Source organism: Delphinus delphis, chromosome 11 (assembly GCF_949987515.2).
Source record: "Delphinus delphis chromosome 11, mDelDel1.2, whole genome shotgun sequence".
Classification (NCBI taxonomy): Eukaryota; Metazoa; Chordata; class Mammalia; order Artiodactyla; family Delphinidae; genus Delphinus; species Delphinus delphis.
In genome coordinates, this window is record NC_082693.1 from 61006494 (window position 1) to 61023500 (window position 17007).

The 17007-nt window shown below is 33.4% G+C and overlaps 1 protein-coding gene across 2 annotated transcripts in view; it reads left to right on the forward strand.

Annotated features, from left to right (window-relative positions):
* ZDHHC17 (zinc finger DHHC-type palmitoyltransferase 17) overlaps positions 1-17007 on the forward strand; it is a 136006-nt gene that overhangs the window by 85558 nt on the left and 33441 nt on the right. For both annotated transcript variants that reach the window (XM_060025290.1, XM_060025291.1), the window contains exons 11-16: positions 6856-6980; positions 8239-8301; positions 11915-12008; positions 12900-12983; positions 14206-14363; positions 15021-15115. In XM_060025290.1, the coding sequence (XP_059881273.1) occupies positions 6856-6980; positions 8239-8301; positions 11915-12008; positions 12900-12983; positions 14206-14363; positions 15021-15115 (619 nt within the window). The remainder of the gene's footprint in view (positions 1-6855; positions 6981-8238; positions 8302-11914; positions 12009-12899; positions 12984-14205; positions 14364-15020; positions 15116-17007) is intronic.

Consider the following 17007-nt stretch of genomic DNA (forward strand, 5'->3'; position numbering starts at 1 on the left):
CAAAGCTGCTTTTAATAATATCAGTAATAATAATAATAGTGACCATTTATTGATTTTTTAAAGGGCATTTTCTTAAATACTTTGTGCTCCATTTAGTATACATCCTATACGTTAGTACTGTTGTCTCCATTTTATAGATGAGACAATTTAGACTTAAATAGGGTAAGCAGTTATTCTTGCCCAAGGTCACACAGCTAGTCTCTAATAAAGCAGGGTAGAAACACATATTTGTCTTATTCTATAACACTTACTCTGAACCTTTCTACTGAACTGTGATTTCCATGTTTTAGTGTCAAATTATTTTCTCTAAATATTTTATTATTATCACAACTTACTATTTTGCTGTGATAGGTAACAGTTTTCTCTTTTGCTTCATGAAAAACATGTAATGCTGTATCTTCAAATGTTGCTAACTTCAGCATATTATTTCAATGTACTATACTTTTAAAAAGTAATATAATTTGAAATTGTAAATGTGTGTGTATGTGTGAGATTCAGATCTCACATCTCAAGAAGTCAGATTCACATCTCAAGAAATAAGGACAATGTCAATTTTTGATATTTTTAATAGAAAAAAATCAACCAGTAAGACAGTCTGTTTTATTATAATAAAGGTACATGTTTCATAAATGTCTTAATCATTTTTCAAGACATTGCTATAAAAAGTATATAAGATTTTAAATGGTATGAATTATTCAGTGACTTTTAACTGTTCTGAACAATATTAATTAATAGCTGGTTTCACTTCACAGTGTTACATGTTTTAATATTGCACTCTTTTTAAGTTGTCTTGTGTATTAGACAAAAGCAAAATATGCTAATTTTCTTTGTGAAATGGAGCCTCAGAATTGTAACTACACTTCTAATTCTTATATTTTCACAGCATTGTAGGATTACCTTTAGAAAGTATAGTACTTTTAAATACTTTCTTAGCATAGTGTCTACTGAAAATTTTCCATGTGGCAGTTTTCACTAGCTCATTCTAGGCTTGTATTATACTTTGATATAAAAATTGTTCTTCAGGGATTTATTAAGCATTAGAACTATCTTATTGGAACATTTAATGTGTAAAACATATCTGCTCATTTTCAGTACCTCATTATTTTAAATTTATAAAAAAGCACTGACCTCTGAAATGACTTCAGTATTCCAGACATATTTTCTAACTTTGCTTCCTAAATTGGACAGTAAATTTTATGTTCAAGAAAAAAAGTCAGATTCACATCTCAAAATAATTTTAGACTGTTGCTGTACTCTTATTAATCTGTTTGGATGTAAGTAGAGAAAAACAGGATAATTAGTAAAGTACCAAATAATGAAAACTTTATGCCAGAGTGTTTTATATAGTCTGTGTATAAAGACTTGTGCCTAGGAACATCAGATGGCACTTAAGCGCTTGGAGACCATTTTAAACAGCAAAATCACCAAAAGAAGCACACAAATGCTAAACAAGAAGGCAGAGTATTGCCTCATGTAACTCAGCGGGGAATGTGTGCATAGGGCAACTCATATTTCTTGCTGCTTTGCACATACAAATGACTGCAAAAGCACTGTCAATATTGATTTTGGAGTTACAAATAAATTCTAGCTCGTAGGCATGAGGATCAACTGTATAAAAGTTATTTTAGTTCTCATAATATGTTACCCAACTTAAGTGCTTTTGTGGTGGTAATGAGTATTATATTGATGTAAACCATTTGTTATAATAAATTATTTTTCTTTTTTACTATTCATTAGATAAGTATTACCCCATATACATGTTATATTTGTTTAGTGACTTTCTGGTTTATAGTTCTTTCAGATATGTTGTTTTACTTGGTTCTCAGAACAATCCTTTGAGATTAAAAAAATAAATCACACAAATCGTAATGCTATTTTCTAACTGATGGAAAAATTGAGGTTCAGAGAAGTTGTATGTCTTGCTCAGAGTTACATAGCTAGGTAATTATCGAGAGTCTGATATAGAACCCAGCTCTTTGACCTGATACAGCATGTCTTCAAATGCCCTATTTTCTACTCTGAACATAATTTTTAAGTTCCTAAACCTTCTTAGAAAGCAATTTAGCAACCTGTAGAAAGGGCCTTTGATCTGTTAATTATTTATAAGTAAATAATAAGAGATAAGATCAAAGATTTATTTACAAGGATATTTATCATAGTACCATTTACAATATAATAGGGAAAAAATGGAAATAACCCAAATGTCCAACCTGAATAGGAGGAAAGATTTTTCAGTTATGTGACATATGGTACAGGATAAAATAGCCATTAAAATGCTTTTCTAAGACTTAGTGATATGGGCTCATACTTAGAATATAACAAATGAAAAAATACTAAATTGTATTTACAGAGAGATTCTAATTTTAAAACGTGCAAAAGATAAGAGCCGGAAGTGAGTACATGTAATTTTAGCTGTGGTTATTTCTGGGTGTGAGATTTGTGAGTGATTTTCTTGTGCTTTTATTTATTTGAAAATTTTGTTCATTGACCATACTTCATTTATAATAATCAAACAACTCTAAAATTCACTGTGGTAAACAGTAGAGTCTACTGTTTATTGTGTTGGCAACACTTTTGAAATAACTTATTAGGAATTTTATATCTAAAAATAATTATTTTTCAATCAGGTCTTAAGCTTCTTAAACCAAAGGTGGATGTGAGAAACTTATGGAACCTGGATCATTACATATGTAAAAATGAAAACAGTGCAGAATTATCATTTTCACCATTCTTTCCTATGCATTTTCCTCTTGAGCATTTTTTCCTGTAGTTTACTCTTAGGACTTCTTCAGTTTTACATGTATCTCTGCTAGTTTCCTTCTCATATTTTCTAAGCTTTTTAATCCCTATCTTTAGGTATCCAGTCATCACCTGTGAATTCCAACAATACTGCTATAAGTATGCTTGTATATCTTTTTTTTGTGCACATGTGCAGGTTTCTGTGAAGTCATTAAAGATACTCTTACAAAAGTTCTTAGTTCACATGTGTTTGACTACTGTGTGTAACGAATGATGTGACGGGAGAGGTCAGTGTCTTCCTTTTTGCTCATTAGAGAACTCATTGCTCCAACACACTCTTTCCTCACTCAGTTGCAGTATCAACCTCGATATTTATCAAGTTTCCTGTACTCTATTCGGTTTATTGATCTGTGTGCCTTACCAGTACTGTATTATCATATTACTGTAGCTTTATTCTTAACTCATGATATCTGGTAGGCCAAGTTTCCCAACTTTTTGTTTCTCAGGAATATCTTACCTCTTTTTAGCCCTTCGCACTTCTACTTAAATTTTTAAAAATCAGCTCCTTAAGTTCCGTGGGAAGCCTAATGCAATTTTGATTGAAATTCTATTTAAGCTATAGAATAATTTAGAGAAAAATGACTTCTTTCTGATATTTAGATCTTTGCTATTTCAGAATATCCTAGAGTGGGTGGCTTAAACAACAAAAATTAATTTTCTCACAGTTCTGGATCAGGATGCCTGCACGGTTGTGTTCAGGTGAGGGCTCTCTTCCCGACTTACAGACAGTCACCTTCTCCCTGTGTCCTCACATGGCAGGAAGAGAGTGAGAGAGATCTCTTCTTTCCTCTTCTTATACAGCCACAGTCCTGTTGGGTTAGGGCCCCACCCTTATGACCTCATTTAACCTAATTATCTCCTAAAGAGCCTATCTCCAGGTACAGTCACATTATAAGTTAGGGCTTCAACATATGAATTTGGAAGAGGGGAGACACGATTCAGTCCATAGCAGAAGTCCAGGGTGGGATTGATAAGAATTCTGACTTTGTCTTTTCATCCACATTTCCCATACTACTAATACAGTTGGAGGTGGGATTAAGAACTACCCCAGGCGGCCTGTCTCACCAGAATCATCTTCTTTCCTTGACCTCCAGTTTGAACTTTATGGTATAGTGTGGCTTGTCCTCTTTCCAAAGTTGTTGCTTGCATTTTGTGGATCACTTGGTTGGTTTGATTGACTGTTTTTGGTTCATTTTGGGGGTATTATGGTAAGTTAGAGCTGTAGTTCACAGCAGGCATCAAAATAACATCCAAGTAGATTAAAGAGTTAAATGGAAAAAGAAGATTCCATAAACATTTAAATGAAAACGTTGATGACAAGTATTTGTTTTATTTCTAATTGGAGGAATGTTTAAGCATAAAAACAAATACAAATTAAGAATAAAATAGTGCTTCTCTTGCTTCTAAATTCGCAGCTCTTTTCCTTTACTCAATGCTAGTGCAAACATAGTGATCAACAAATATGTATTGCTAGTGGGGTTGTAAATTGGTGTATCTTTCTGTAAATAATCTGATGGTATAAAAATATATATCAAGCAATAAAAATGTTCATACCCAAAGATATTGTTCCCATAATATTTAATGACCCAGGGTATACTGCAGAGCACTTTGGAGAGGCAGAATAGCATAGGTAGTAAGAGCCTAGCTCGTAATACCAGCTCCACCTCTAATCCATTCTTTAATCTTAGACTGCTTAATTAACCTCTGCCTCAGTTTTATCATGGGGATAGCAGCAGGCTTTATCATAGGGTTTTTGTGCAGCCTAAATAAATGGCTTGTAGTCAGTGATAAATTTTATTAATGTTAATAAATACACGAATACCAAAAATAAAAGGAGTTATCTCTGGGTTGTGGAGTTATTGTTTTTGTCTTTATGCTTTTTAGTGTTTTCTAACTTTCATTAGGAAAAAAGGTTTACAAAAAACAGCCATACCAAAAAATTATTTCTGTTAAATGTTTTAAATTAACTGCACTGATCTATTGCTAAAGCTAAGTTTAAACTACCATTTGAAGATATCTAATCTCTTTCCCTTTAAAAAAGCAAAGAAATTCTTTAAGTTCATCTGATATTTAATTCCTGAATACCCCTTTCAAACCTGTAGTCATTTACTGAGCTGCTAGTTAGCTCCCTGCAAATTTAATCCAGGCTGTAAGAACCTGACCTATATATACTTATATGTTAGCACTTTTTGAAACTGTTATAATAAGATACTGCCCTGAAAAATGCCACAGTTCAGCATTCGTTGCACATACATTTATCCAGCTTTATTCTTAAGCGAATTTTGCTGTTGGAAGAGCTGAAAATTTGACTTTCTGTTTATTCTCTTCTGGCTGTACCCATGGATTTTGGGGAATAAGGATGGTGAAAGTTGGGAATAAATAGGGGACTGGAGAAAGAGAAATCACTTTTATATATGGCAGGTGATATTAACTACTCTTTCTTCTTCCTTTCTTTCCTCTTGTATTTTAAGTAGTTGTTTAGTGTTTTCATATTTACCACACAAATATAGGATTGTTTCATTCATGAAGCTGTTCTTTCTTTCTTTCTTTCTTTTTTTTTTTTTTTTTTTTGGTACGTAGGCCTTTCACTGTTGTGGCCTCTCCCGTTGTGGAGCACAGGCTCGGGACGCGCAGGCCCAGCAGCCATGGCTCACGGGCCTAGCCGCTCCGCGGCATGTGGGATCTTCCTGGACCGGGGCACGAACCCGTGTCCCCTGCATCGGCAGGCAGACTCTCAACCACAGCGCCATCAGGGAAGCCTGAAGCTGTGCTTTCTTACCTGTGCTTCATAAGAAATGTAGAGTGTGTATATATGATAATGTCCAAATGTCTTAACAGAATGTTTGTATGATACTTGTACTACATAAAATCTATTTTTTTTTTTTTTTGGCCGCACCCTGTGGCTTGTGGGATCTTAGTTTCCTGACCACGGATCGAACCCAGGCCCTCGGCAGTGAGAGTGAGGAGTCCTAACCGCTGGACCGCCAGGGAATTCCCAGCCTAACATTTTATTAAATCTTTTGGTTTTTTTTTTTTTTACATGTACATGGGGGCCTTCATAAATAATGAAGAAGTGACCAGAGTAGGAATCTTTATGCCTTTTAGCAAAGAAATGATACATTTGTGAAGAAATGACAAGCCAGAGGGTTTGAGCTAGGGGCAGTCAGTTATGGGGATGTGACTAGGAGCTGTGTGAGGAGACTAGTGGAAGAGAAGGGTTAGTGCAGTCAGTATGTGAACACAGGTCCCTGTCTGTCAGTGTCCTTCCCAGGCTTTGGTGATGAGGCCTTTCCTTTCTTCTCTGGTACAGGGAAGGCACCATTCTCGTGGGAAATTCTGTGGATAGCTTTTGTACCTACGTAAAATCTTGAAAATGGTATGTTTTGTGTCCCAAAAATGTGTTGCTCTAGCAACATTGCTTTATTTCTCCCAGTGTTATTGAAAATAGTCTTTGATTCTTCACTTATAAGTGCCTAGTACATTTCTTATATTTTCATTAGGTAGAAAAATGTAAACATAGAAACTGTTTCTGTTTTAAGCAGGTTTATAAGTACCTTTTCTAAAATTAAGGCCACCTTGAATGTGGGCAAAAATGGCAACGGAGAGAATGTAAAAACAATCTTTTAAATATATGGGTATGATATCTAAGTGTTTGGTAGATTTTAATGCATATAGATAAAATATTAATAATATGCTAATTACTTTCAACATGAGAGGTCCCTTCATTTTTGTCAAAAGAAATAATGATCATTTAAAAATAATGTATTCACTGACTTTTCAAAAGTGTCAGATAACCCTACATGATTTAAAGTTTATAAAAAATTCACATTTTTATTTTTTATACTTATTTATGAGCAGAATGGGAAATGTATTTATTTTGATGTAATAGGTAAACTAACATGTATAGATGTAATCTATTTTGATGTAATAAATAAACCATCTTGTATTTTTTTGGAGATTTTTGTGTGTATGTGTGATACAGTTTTACAGATTATAAGTTTACCTATAATAATAACTAGTTTTCATTGCTTCTTTAGATTCCTTAACTTTAGGTACATCTCAACTTTTTATTTATCCATCTTCCATTCCTTGTCAATAGTATTGCACTTTTCTACAATTTTGGAAAATCTTGGAAATCAGATCCAGGGATTATTAAAGCTACAGAGGAACAAAAGAAAAAGGTAGCAAGATACAATCTAACTAGTCACTTGTGTTTTATTGCCAGATTATCAGTATTTTTAGCAGATAATAGAGTACAAAAAAGGAAACTAGAAATTTCAAACCAAACTGAGGTTATGTGTAGTTGGTGCTCACCTTTGGTGTTCTTGTGATGCCAGTCCTTACAGTTCCATGACATTTTAAAATTTCATCTTTCTCTCCTTTATAAGGATTATGATTGTTTTGAGGGACAAATAACAGTAGTTTACACATCTCTGTAAACCTTCAGCAAATAAATATGCATTCAGTAAATGTTTGTTAAATGACTGTAAATTAGAAGGCCACTAAACTGGTTGATAGTGTAGATATATTGTTCTAATAACTGAAATGTTTGTATATATGATCCAGGGCACCCCTCATCTATAGCTGAGGTACGTAGGAAACTGAATTTATAATCCAAAGATGTCACGGTAAGTAGAGAATTGGATTAGAAGCAATTAGATCATTTTAAGAGCTGTTTAATCCAGTTTCTGAAAACAGAACAAATCCTGATGAATTATTTCCTATCCACATGGATTAAAACACTAGTAGGTTCTTACGGTCTTATCTTCCCCTTTCTAGGCTGCATAAAGAGTGCTACCCTTATGTTCCAGTATTCTTTAGACATTACTGGTTATTGATTTGCCAGGTTTTCTTAGTCATAATCCAGTTCTGAAGATTCAGTTCTTTATTGGACTTAGGTTTACATTCATCCCTTAATCATCAAAACCTTATAGAGACTAGTTCTTAGGATAGGTCATTTAGTTTTATTCTCAGAGAAATATTCCCATAACTAAATTTAGGGTTGCTTTTTCATATATCCAAGAAATAAAATTCCTGTATTCATATTATAATGAAATAACAGAAGTAAGCGAAGAGATTTTATTATCTTTAGCTGAAAACATTGGTTAATTAAAAATGAGCATTGTGTTTGCTCATTATTTTGCTCATATATTAGTTTGCTCATATATTTATTTTTATTGAAGTATAGTTGATTTTCAGTGTCGTGTTATTTTCAGGTGTACAGCACAGTGATTCAGTTATACATATATATATTTTTTCTGTTTCATATTCTTTTCCCTTATAGGTTATTACAAAGTATTGAGTATAGTTCCCTGTGCTATGCAGCTGGTCTTTGTTGGTTATCTATTTTATATTTAGTAGTGTGTATTGATACTCATATTGATGGCACAATAGTTGGTATTGTTCTGTTTTGAATAATTTTTTTTTTTTAATTCACAGACAATAGTTGAACTTGCAGAGACAGGAAGTCTGGACCTCAGTATATTCTGCAGTACATGTTTGGTAATATTTTTTTCTTTATTCTTCCCTCTCTCCTCTTCCCCTACCAGTGGCATAGCATAGAGAGTTTGGGAAACCAGGACAGTTTCTTTCACTGAGCACATTTCTTGACCCACCCCTGCAAAATGCCTTTTAGATCATGGTACAGGAGGAAAGATGGTGAAAAGATGTCTCCTTTCCAATGTCCTTATTCCCCCGATGTAGACCTTAACTACACTTCTGATTCAGTGGTGCCATTCATTTGTATTCATTCTTATTCTCTTTTTCTCTCTTAAAATGTAATTCAACAAATAAAAAACTAAGTAATAAAAGTATTTAAAATCAAAAGTTTACTGTGATTCCCTAATATACTGTTATCCTAATTACATTTTAAGAAAATTTATTCTTATATTTAAAGGTCACAGTGGGAAATTATTAGATAACTTTTAAGACAACATGGCCTCTAAACTGGTTCAATTAGAGCAGTTATCCGTCTGTATTAGAGTGTTTATTCAACTTAGAGCACTATTTTATCATTGATATTAAACATTGTCATATTCAACCAGGTCATAGATAAAGCTATATATGAAATTAAATGGCATTTACTTATGGAATCAGATATAGTGATACTGACATTGTTTTATTACTATAGACATCTAATTTCTATAGAATAATACTGTTTTGTGTTTTAATGATTTTCTGCTTAATTTTTATAATTAGTTCTTGTGGAAAATATACAGACTGCCGCAGTGGTTAAACCATATTTCTCTACATGGAAATGGAAATATCCCCAAATCATGCTTGAAACTAAATGCCCTTTTATACTTTTAAGTTATACACTACAACTGAACTAATATCTTAACAGTTGAATAATAATAAAATAATTAACTTAGTTTAGGATTCTGGAATGAGTTTTTGAAACTAAGCTCTACTTCTACAGATTCTTTTAAGTTGTTTCACTTAACCAAACAGTTGTTTGGTTGTTTGTTTCTTTGACCTAACAGTTATGATTTTGGATGTTCAAAATATATACTGCTTTACTCTTGGTAACAACTTTAGGGTACTGACTGATTCTTTTGTATTTTCAAGCATGCTTTAAAAAGGCTTTTGTTTCTGTGCTTTACAATAGGTAATTTACAGAATTGTATTCTTAACATTTAGGACATTTTTATACTCTACTATTCTGTGAAAATACAATTCTGTTCCACAAAGTCAGGTATACATTGCTGATATCCTTGCCATATAGCAAACAGGTTGTTTTTTTTTTTTTTTAACACTTTATAGGCTACGCATTTAATCAATTATACCAAATTGTCATTCAAACATTGTATATGTGCTTTTAGCAGTACACTCAAAGCAAGCAGTGGTACATGTCATGAATAGTTAGACAACTTCACTAGAGAATTTTCTTTCCATCCTGAACATTGGGGTTAAAAGTATGGTCAGAAGTAAAACAATAACTTTCCATTTTGATAGGAAGACAAACATTTGGTAAACAATTCAATTAAATTAGTTGGATGGTTCTTCAGGACTGATACAGATTCTTGGGTCAGCTGCCTACCACTGCTGTTGTTTTCTTATCCTGGTGTGGTTGTCATTTGGGGTCAGCAGTCTTTTCTATAGACAGTTCAATGCAGAGGCCCTTCTTAATTGGGAAATATGAATTTAAGAGTTGATTCTCTTCAGTTTCCTTGTGCATGAGGTACTTGAGAATACCTGATAAGAAGCCTTTCATCTAGGTTGGAGACAGTCCTTTAAATGGTACTTATTCCAGTATGCATAACCCCTTGGTTATAGATCATGGGGCACCTGATCTTCATCCAAAGATAGATTACAGTGATCAGCTTCAGAAACAAGCTTAGGATATCTTCTTAATAACTCAGTTAAGCTTTACAATAACATAACATAGTAACAAAGAGCCATTTGGGAAGAGAGTTTTAGACAGTAAATACTGACCTCAATTAACAAAACTAGAATTTAACATCTATTGAAACATAATCTTTTCTGTCTAAAAGTACCCCCATTTTTATCAGATATAGCCAAATTATGATTGTAGAAAGAATATCCCAAGTGGAAAACACATTTTCTAACCATTTCTTTTTTCATTGTGAGGGCATCAGTCTTGCAGTCAGCAAACAGGTTCTTTATATAGAGTTGCTCAATACAGTTTCATTATTAAGTAAATATCTGATGGTAAGAACAAGACTTTCTCTCATCATAGCATAAACATTTTATTATATATTATGTTATCATAAGCTGCATAATTCTGGATAGATAATTTGTTATTGTAAAATAAAGAGCTTGTTCTATTATAAAATGATTCAAATTGACAGAGGTATTTGTCATTATATGGGTATCTTTACTTTGAAAAATACACAGACACATGTAGATAAGAATTTTCTAAAAATGAATTGCTCTGTAAGTGAACTACGGCAACTGTTGTGTTTAGGAGGCTTGTGTCAGTTTTTGTGCAGAATTCATTGACAGCTGTTGCCCAGAGGGGAGACTTAGCTGAGAGTTGGAAGTAAGGATAAAATTTGTTTGATATATCCTACTTCTTTCTGCTAATAGGTTTAGTCTCATATCTGTGGTGAAGAATGACTTAGCCTTTTCTTGGGTCCACAGATTTTTTAATACATGTAAGAACCGCATAGTGCACCTATGCCTTTTTCTTAGTACCTCAGAATAGTGTGTAATTTATGCAAACTGTTGGGGAAATGTTAGTGCTTTTATTGAAACACCAATAAAGGATATTGCAAAATTTGTTTCTAGCAAGGGTTAATAACTGTAGCTCTTGTCATGTATCCAGCATTGGGACTAGCAGCTCTTTGAAGATCGCCAATGAGTTCTTGTATTCACTTGGTTGCTTTAGAGTAATGTAGAGAAAAACATTTCATAACACTTAAAACATCATAAACGTGAGTTTTTTATTGCCTGTGAAGACCTGAAGAATGTATTTTATGTTTTTTAAAACAAACAGGGACTGCCTAAACTTCTTAAGCATGTTGTACTTTCTTAGATAAGGTCGTGCAGTTCAGCAGAGGAAGTGCTGTACCTTAATCTGAGATCTCAGATTTCTTTCACTAAAAGAAAGACGTGTACACTTACTGGGATTTTTTGCTGGATTTGTAAACTTTGGGAAACATTTTATTAATGATGCGAATTTTAAAAGCTCTCTTTTATTCACTTCTAAATTGACCTTCCTTTTACTAAGGAACCAATTTCATTTTATTAAGCAACAGCCAGTATTATGACCATTAATTGCAATACATTTTCATTAAGAAGCCTGAAGAATGATATTTGAGGAATTTGAGGGCTGTGAATTAAATATAGTACCATTCATTGCAACAGCAAATTGATCTTTGATTCTTAATTATTTTTGTGAATTGATGGTTCTGCCCTGTCTTAGGAATTTATATTTTAGAGTAGACTTATCCTCTTCATCTTTGTTGTTGCAGTTGAAATTTTATTAAACAAAAGTGATTTTTGTTTGGTTCTATTCCTTTGGAAACCTTGGTATAATCCTTTTCAAAAAATACCGGGTTTTTTTCATATTGTATTTTGAGAAAATAAAATGTTCGGCTTTCCTCTCTTAGGTATAGTGCCTTTCATAATCTTTTAACATGCCTGTTAACAGATACGGAAACCAGTGAGGTCCAAACATTGTGGTGTGTGCAACCGCTGTATTGCAAAATTCGACCATCATTGCCCATGGGTGGGCAATTGTGTAGGTAAGTTTTATGAGTAATTTCTAAATATATTGTTCATTTAAATTACTCTAGGCAACTAATGAAGTACAATATTAAAGTAGGTGTAGAAGGTTCATTCTAGCACCCTACAATACCCCTCGTTCCCCCAATTATTTTCTGAGTGCCAAAACATCAACTCAGTTGTAAGAGAGAGGGGAAAAGACATCATAAAATCAGTGTCTAGAAAAGATTGATATAATTTCTCTATCAATTCTCTCTGGTGCCTACTCTTTCCTATTTTCTCCATTGGATAACAGTGAAATCAATAAGGGGGCAGATTGTGTTGTTTTTTAGTTAAACTAAAGAAAGTAAGGCAATAAAAAATATTTAAAGGTTGTTATGTACAGAGGCAGAGAAGAATGACAGATAAGAACTCTACATATCTCAGTGTTCAAGAATGGCATAGTCTGAGGAAATGAACTAAGTGGTCTGAGACGTGGCCCTGGAGATTTTATGAGAGGACAGCAGGGAAACATTACAAAGATTGTATGACTATGTTGGGGAGAAGCCTTTAAAAAGTAGGATTTTAAAGTTTATAAAACTAAAGATAAAATAGGATTATTTAAACCTCAAGGCAAATAGTAGAATTAAAGCTCAAACTTGTGATTTATTTGGTTCATTAAGACTCTTTTGAATGAATATCATTGCAGTCACTACATCTTTGTGTGTCATTATAAGCATTCTTTTATTTTAACAATTTTATTAAAACATTTATTTTCTTGAAGAACATTTTGTAAAATAAATAATGTATGTGATTATTGTCCAAGGTGTATCTCACTTTTCATGGAATTTCGCCACCCCTACCTCACCCCTAGGTGTATCTCCAGTTGTTTTTTCTTAGCTAAAAAAAATTGCTTCTGTTTTGTTCTTTAGGTGCAGGCAACCATAGATACTTTATGGGCTACCTATTCTTCTTGCTTTTTATGATCTGCTGGATGATTTATGGTTGTATTTCTTGTGAGTACAATTAGTTTTTTATCTTCTTAAAACACGTGTTTGCATACTCATGCTTTACCATATTAACAAAAAATATGATAATGACAAATGTGTTTTAACTAAAAATTATGGTTTGGGGCACCTCACTACAATGAAGCATAGAGAAAAAATAGATATAGAACTGTCAAACATGTTCAACATAGAGTATAAGAAACAGAATTATCAGTTAATTATCTTTTAATAGGCTTTGAAAAGCTTCTGGGTAAAAAACACCAACATTTTTCACATCACATGCTTGCTTTACTCTAGTAGTTTATAGATTTTGTGATTGTGCTAGTTGCTCTTTCTTACCAAACAGCTGGGAAAATATAGTTAAGTTTGCACAGAACTTGAAATGTTTTGAAGAGTAAGGTATAATTATTGCCTATTAGAGAATATTTAAAAGGTTAAGAATAAGTTGTCATTCAGTGATCATATGGGTGTAGTATCTTAGAAGAAATGATGGGGTTTTATTGCACTGAGAACATAATTTGGAAAGAATTTAAATGAAAATATTAGTTACTGTCCTTCAGGGCTTGGTGGTATTTAGCACAAAGATGTATTAGATACTGACTTAAAAATAAGTCTTGGATGATTTCCTAGTCCTCCTACTCCCACAGATATTAAGAATAATCTCTGTTATTGCCCTAATGAAAAAGGAGGTTACTTCCTCAAATAGGGATTAACAGAGAGAACGATTTTGTCAGAGATCTTTACCTAATTTCTGGCAGCCCAACACACCTGAGAGAGAGAGCATAGTCCTACTAATAACATCAGTTCTTTATGGCAGCAGCTCTCATAGAGTAGATTTTGTTTTGGAAAAAGTCCCCCTCACCAAGGTGATCTTGTGTTATGTTCCTCCCCTCCAAAGAAGTCTCACATATCTGTATCATCTTATCTTTGTATAAAGGAATTGTTTTTTTACATATTGTATGTATGCAATACCAATCAAATAAAAACTGTATTATCGTTACAGTACAGGTTTGTTTGTTTTTAGGATTGCCTGCTGCTTTTTCTATTTCTGCTTTTGATATGTTTTTTCACTAATGTACAAGGGGATTATTTAAGAGTATGAAAATACTTGCATTGAAAGTCATCAGTTAAATTCTTGGATCGTGTTTTCTAAGTGGTGCCTACCACAAATGTCCACACGAGGTGCTTGGATGGTTATGAGTAAATTTGCGTTCTTCTGCTCTGATTTTAGACTGGGGACTCCACTGTGAGACCAGTTATACCAAGGATGGATTTTGGACATATATTACTCAAATTGCCACATGTTCACCCTGGATGTTTTGGATGTTTCTGAACAGTGTTTTTCATTTCATGTGGGTGGCTGTATTACTCATGTGTCAGATGTATCAGGTATGTGCAAGTGCATTATTTGTTCTTTAGTGTGCAGAGAACTCTTAAAAATTCACTCCTAGCTTAAAAGATAACAATGTATTCTCTTTATAACCATTCCTACTTTTCAGTAATTAAAATTTTTTCAAGAGTTAAAATTTTCAGTTTGCTGTTCCTTTCTTCTTCACTCTTTCTCTCCACCTCTCCTCCCCCTTCTTATTTTATGAACTTTTAACTTTCACTACTACTGTCATCAAAACTTTTTATTTCTCTTTCCTGGTTTACATACATCCAGTTGGATATAAGTGTGAGCTTAGACTGATGGTTCCATTAATTTTGTGTGTGTTTTAATATTTTATTACCTACAAATATCAGTATTTACTCAAGAGTTTTTTTAATTAGGATTTTTAAAAAAGCTCCTTCTTAAAGGGGCTGATGGAGAGGTAGTATGTACATAATGTCCATGCCTACACATACACAGTGCCAGGTGACCTGTTTTTAAATATTTTCCCTGTTTAACCAGCTACTTCCCACAGAGTCAGATAGTACTGTGTAAACCCGCTTGATGATCTCCTGATGGAAAGCCAGAAACAGACTCCATCCTGATCCTCTTGAGAATTAACTTGTTTTATATTAAATATCCAGAGAGTTAATGGTTTGCTTTCTCTTGCCTCTTAGATATCATGTTTAGGTATTACTACAAATGAAAGAATGAATGCCAGAAGATACAAGCACTTTAAAGTCACAACAACATCTATTGAAAGCCCATTCAAGTACGTACATATCTATGAATTTAATATTTTCTCTTGACATATAAAGTTCCTTACTAACTAAACTCAGCAAATATCTAGTGAGTACATCAAAGAGAAGTATTTTCTTTAAGAATGGCAATAATATATGAAACAGGGAATATTTATTTTACTTAACAATGTGTAAAATAGCTTATAAAACATACCAAATACCAAGATTTCTGCCAGGTGAAACATTGGTTAGTTCACCATAACTTTAGTATTTATCACATTAACTGTATATAAATTTGTGATATTCATTTTTTCCTTAATTATACAATTCAAACTTTATTGACCTACTAACGTTTAGTATTTGTTCTTTAACCTTTCCATCAATTTATAAATTTTCATTCAAAAATGAATGTATCCAGAAAATTGAAATAAGATTTTAAAAAATACAGTTGATTAGAATTCATTATTTAGGGAAATTTCCCAGACTCTAGGGCAACTACTTTTTGGTGCAAATTACTTACTTTATTTGCCCTCTGAATGACACAAAAATTTCCACACACAACTAGTTTTCTTTTCTTTAATTGAAGTATGATTGACATATGACATTATATTAGTTTCAGGTGTACAACATAATGGTTTGATACTTGTATACACTGCAAAATGATCACCGCTAAAATCTAGTTAATGTCTGTCACCATACATAATTGCAAATTTTTTTTTCTTGTCATGAGAACTTTTAAGATCTATTCTCTTAGCCATTTTCAAATATGAAGTACAATATTAACTATAGTCACCATGCTGTACACTGCATCCCCAGGGCTTACTTATTTTAGAACCAGAAGTTTGTACATTTTGAACCTCCCTCGCCTATTTCGCCCAGCCCCACCCCCAGCCTCTGCCCTCTACCAGTCTGTTCTCTGTATCTGTGAGCTTGAGTTTGGTTGTTCAGATTCCATGTAAGTGAGATTATGTGGTATTTGTCTTTCTTTGTCTGACTTATTTCACTTATAATGCCCTCACGGTCCATCCATGTTATCACAAGTGGCTATATTTCCTTCTTCTTTACAACGGCTGAATTTTATTTCATTGTGTGTGTGTGTGTCGCATTATTTCAATCTATTCATCTGTCGATGGACACTTAGGTTGTTTCCATATCTTGCCTGTTGTAAATAATGCGGTAATGAACATGGGGTGCAGATATCTTTTCAAGTTAGCGTTTTCATTTTCTTTGGATAAATACCCAGAAGTGGAATTGCTGGATCATATGGTAGTTCTATTTTTAATGTTTTGAGGAACCTCCATACTGTTTTCCACAGCGGCTGCACCAATTTACATTCCCACCAACAGTGCACAAGAATTCCCTTTTCTGCACATCCTCACCAACACTTGCTTTTCTTGTCTTTTTGATAATAGCCATTCAAACAGGTATGAGGTGATATCTCATTGTGGTTTTGATTTGCATTTCCCTAAAAATTAGTGACGTTGAGCATCTTCTCGTGTCTGTTGGCCATCTGTATGGCTTCCTTAGAAAAATGTCTATTCAGATCATCTGCCTATGTTTTAGTTGGATTGTTTGCTTTTTTGCTATTGAGTTGTGTGAGTTCTTTATAGATTTTGGATATTAACCCCTTATCAGATGTATGATTTGCAAATATTTTCTCCCATTCAGTAGGTTGCCTTTTCATTTTGTTGATGGGTTTCCTTTGCTGTTCAGAACCTTTTTAGTCTAATGTAGTCTCATTTATTTATTTTTGCTTTTGTTGCCTTTGCTTTTGGTGTCAGATTCACAAATTCATCACCAAGACTGAGGTCAAGGAGCTTACCACCTGTGTTTTCTGGTTTCAGTTCTTACATTCAAGTCTAATCCATTTTGAGTTAATTTTTGTGTATGGTGTAAGATAGTGGTCCAGTTTAATTCTTTCGCA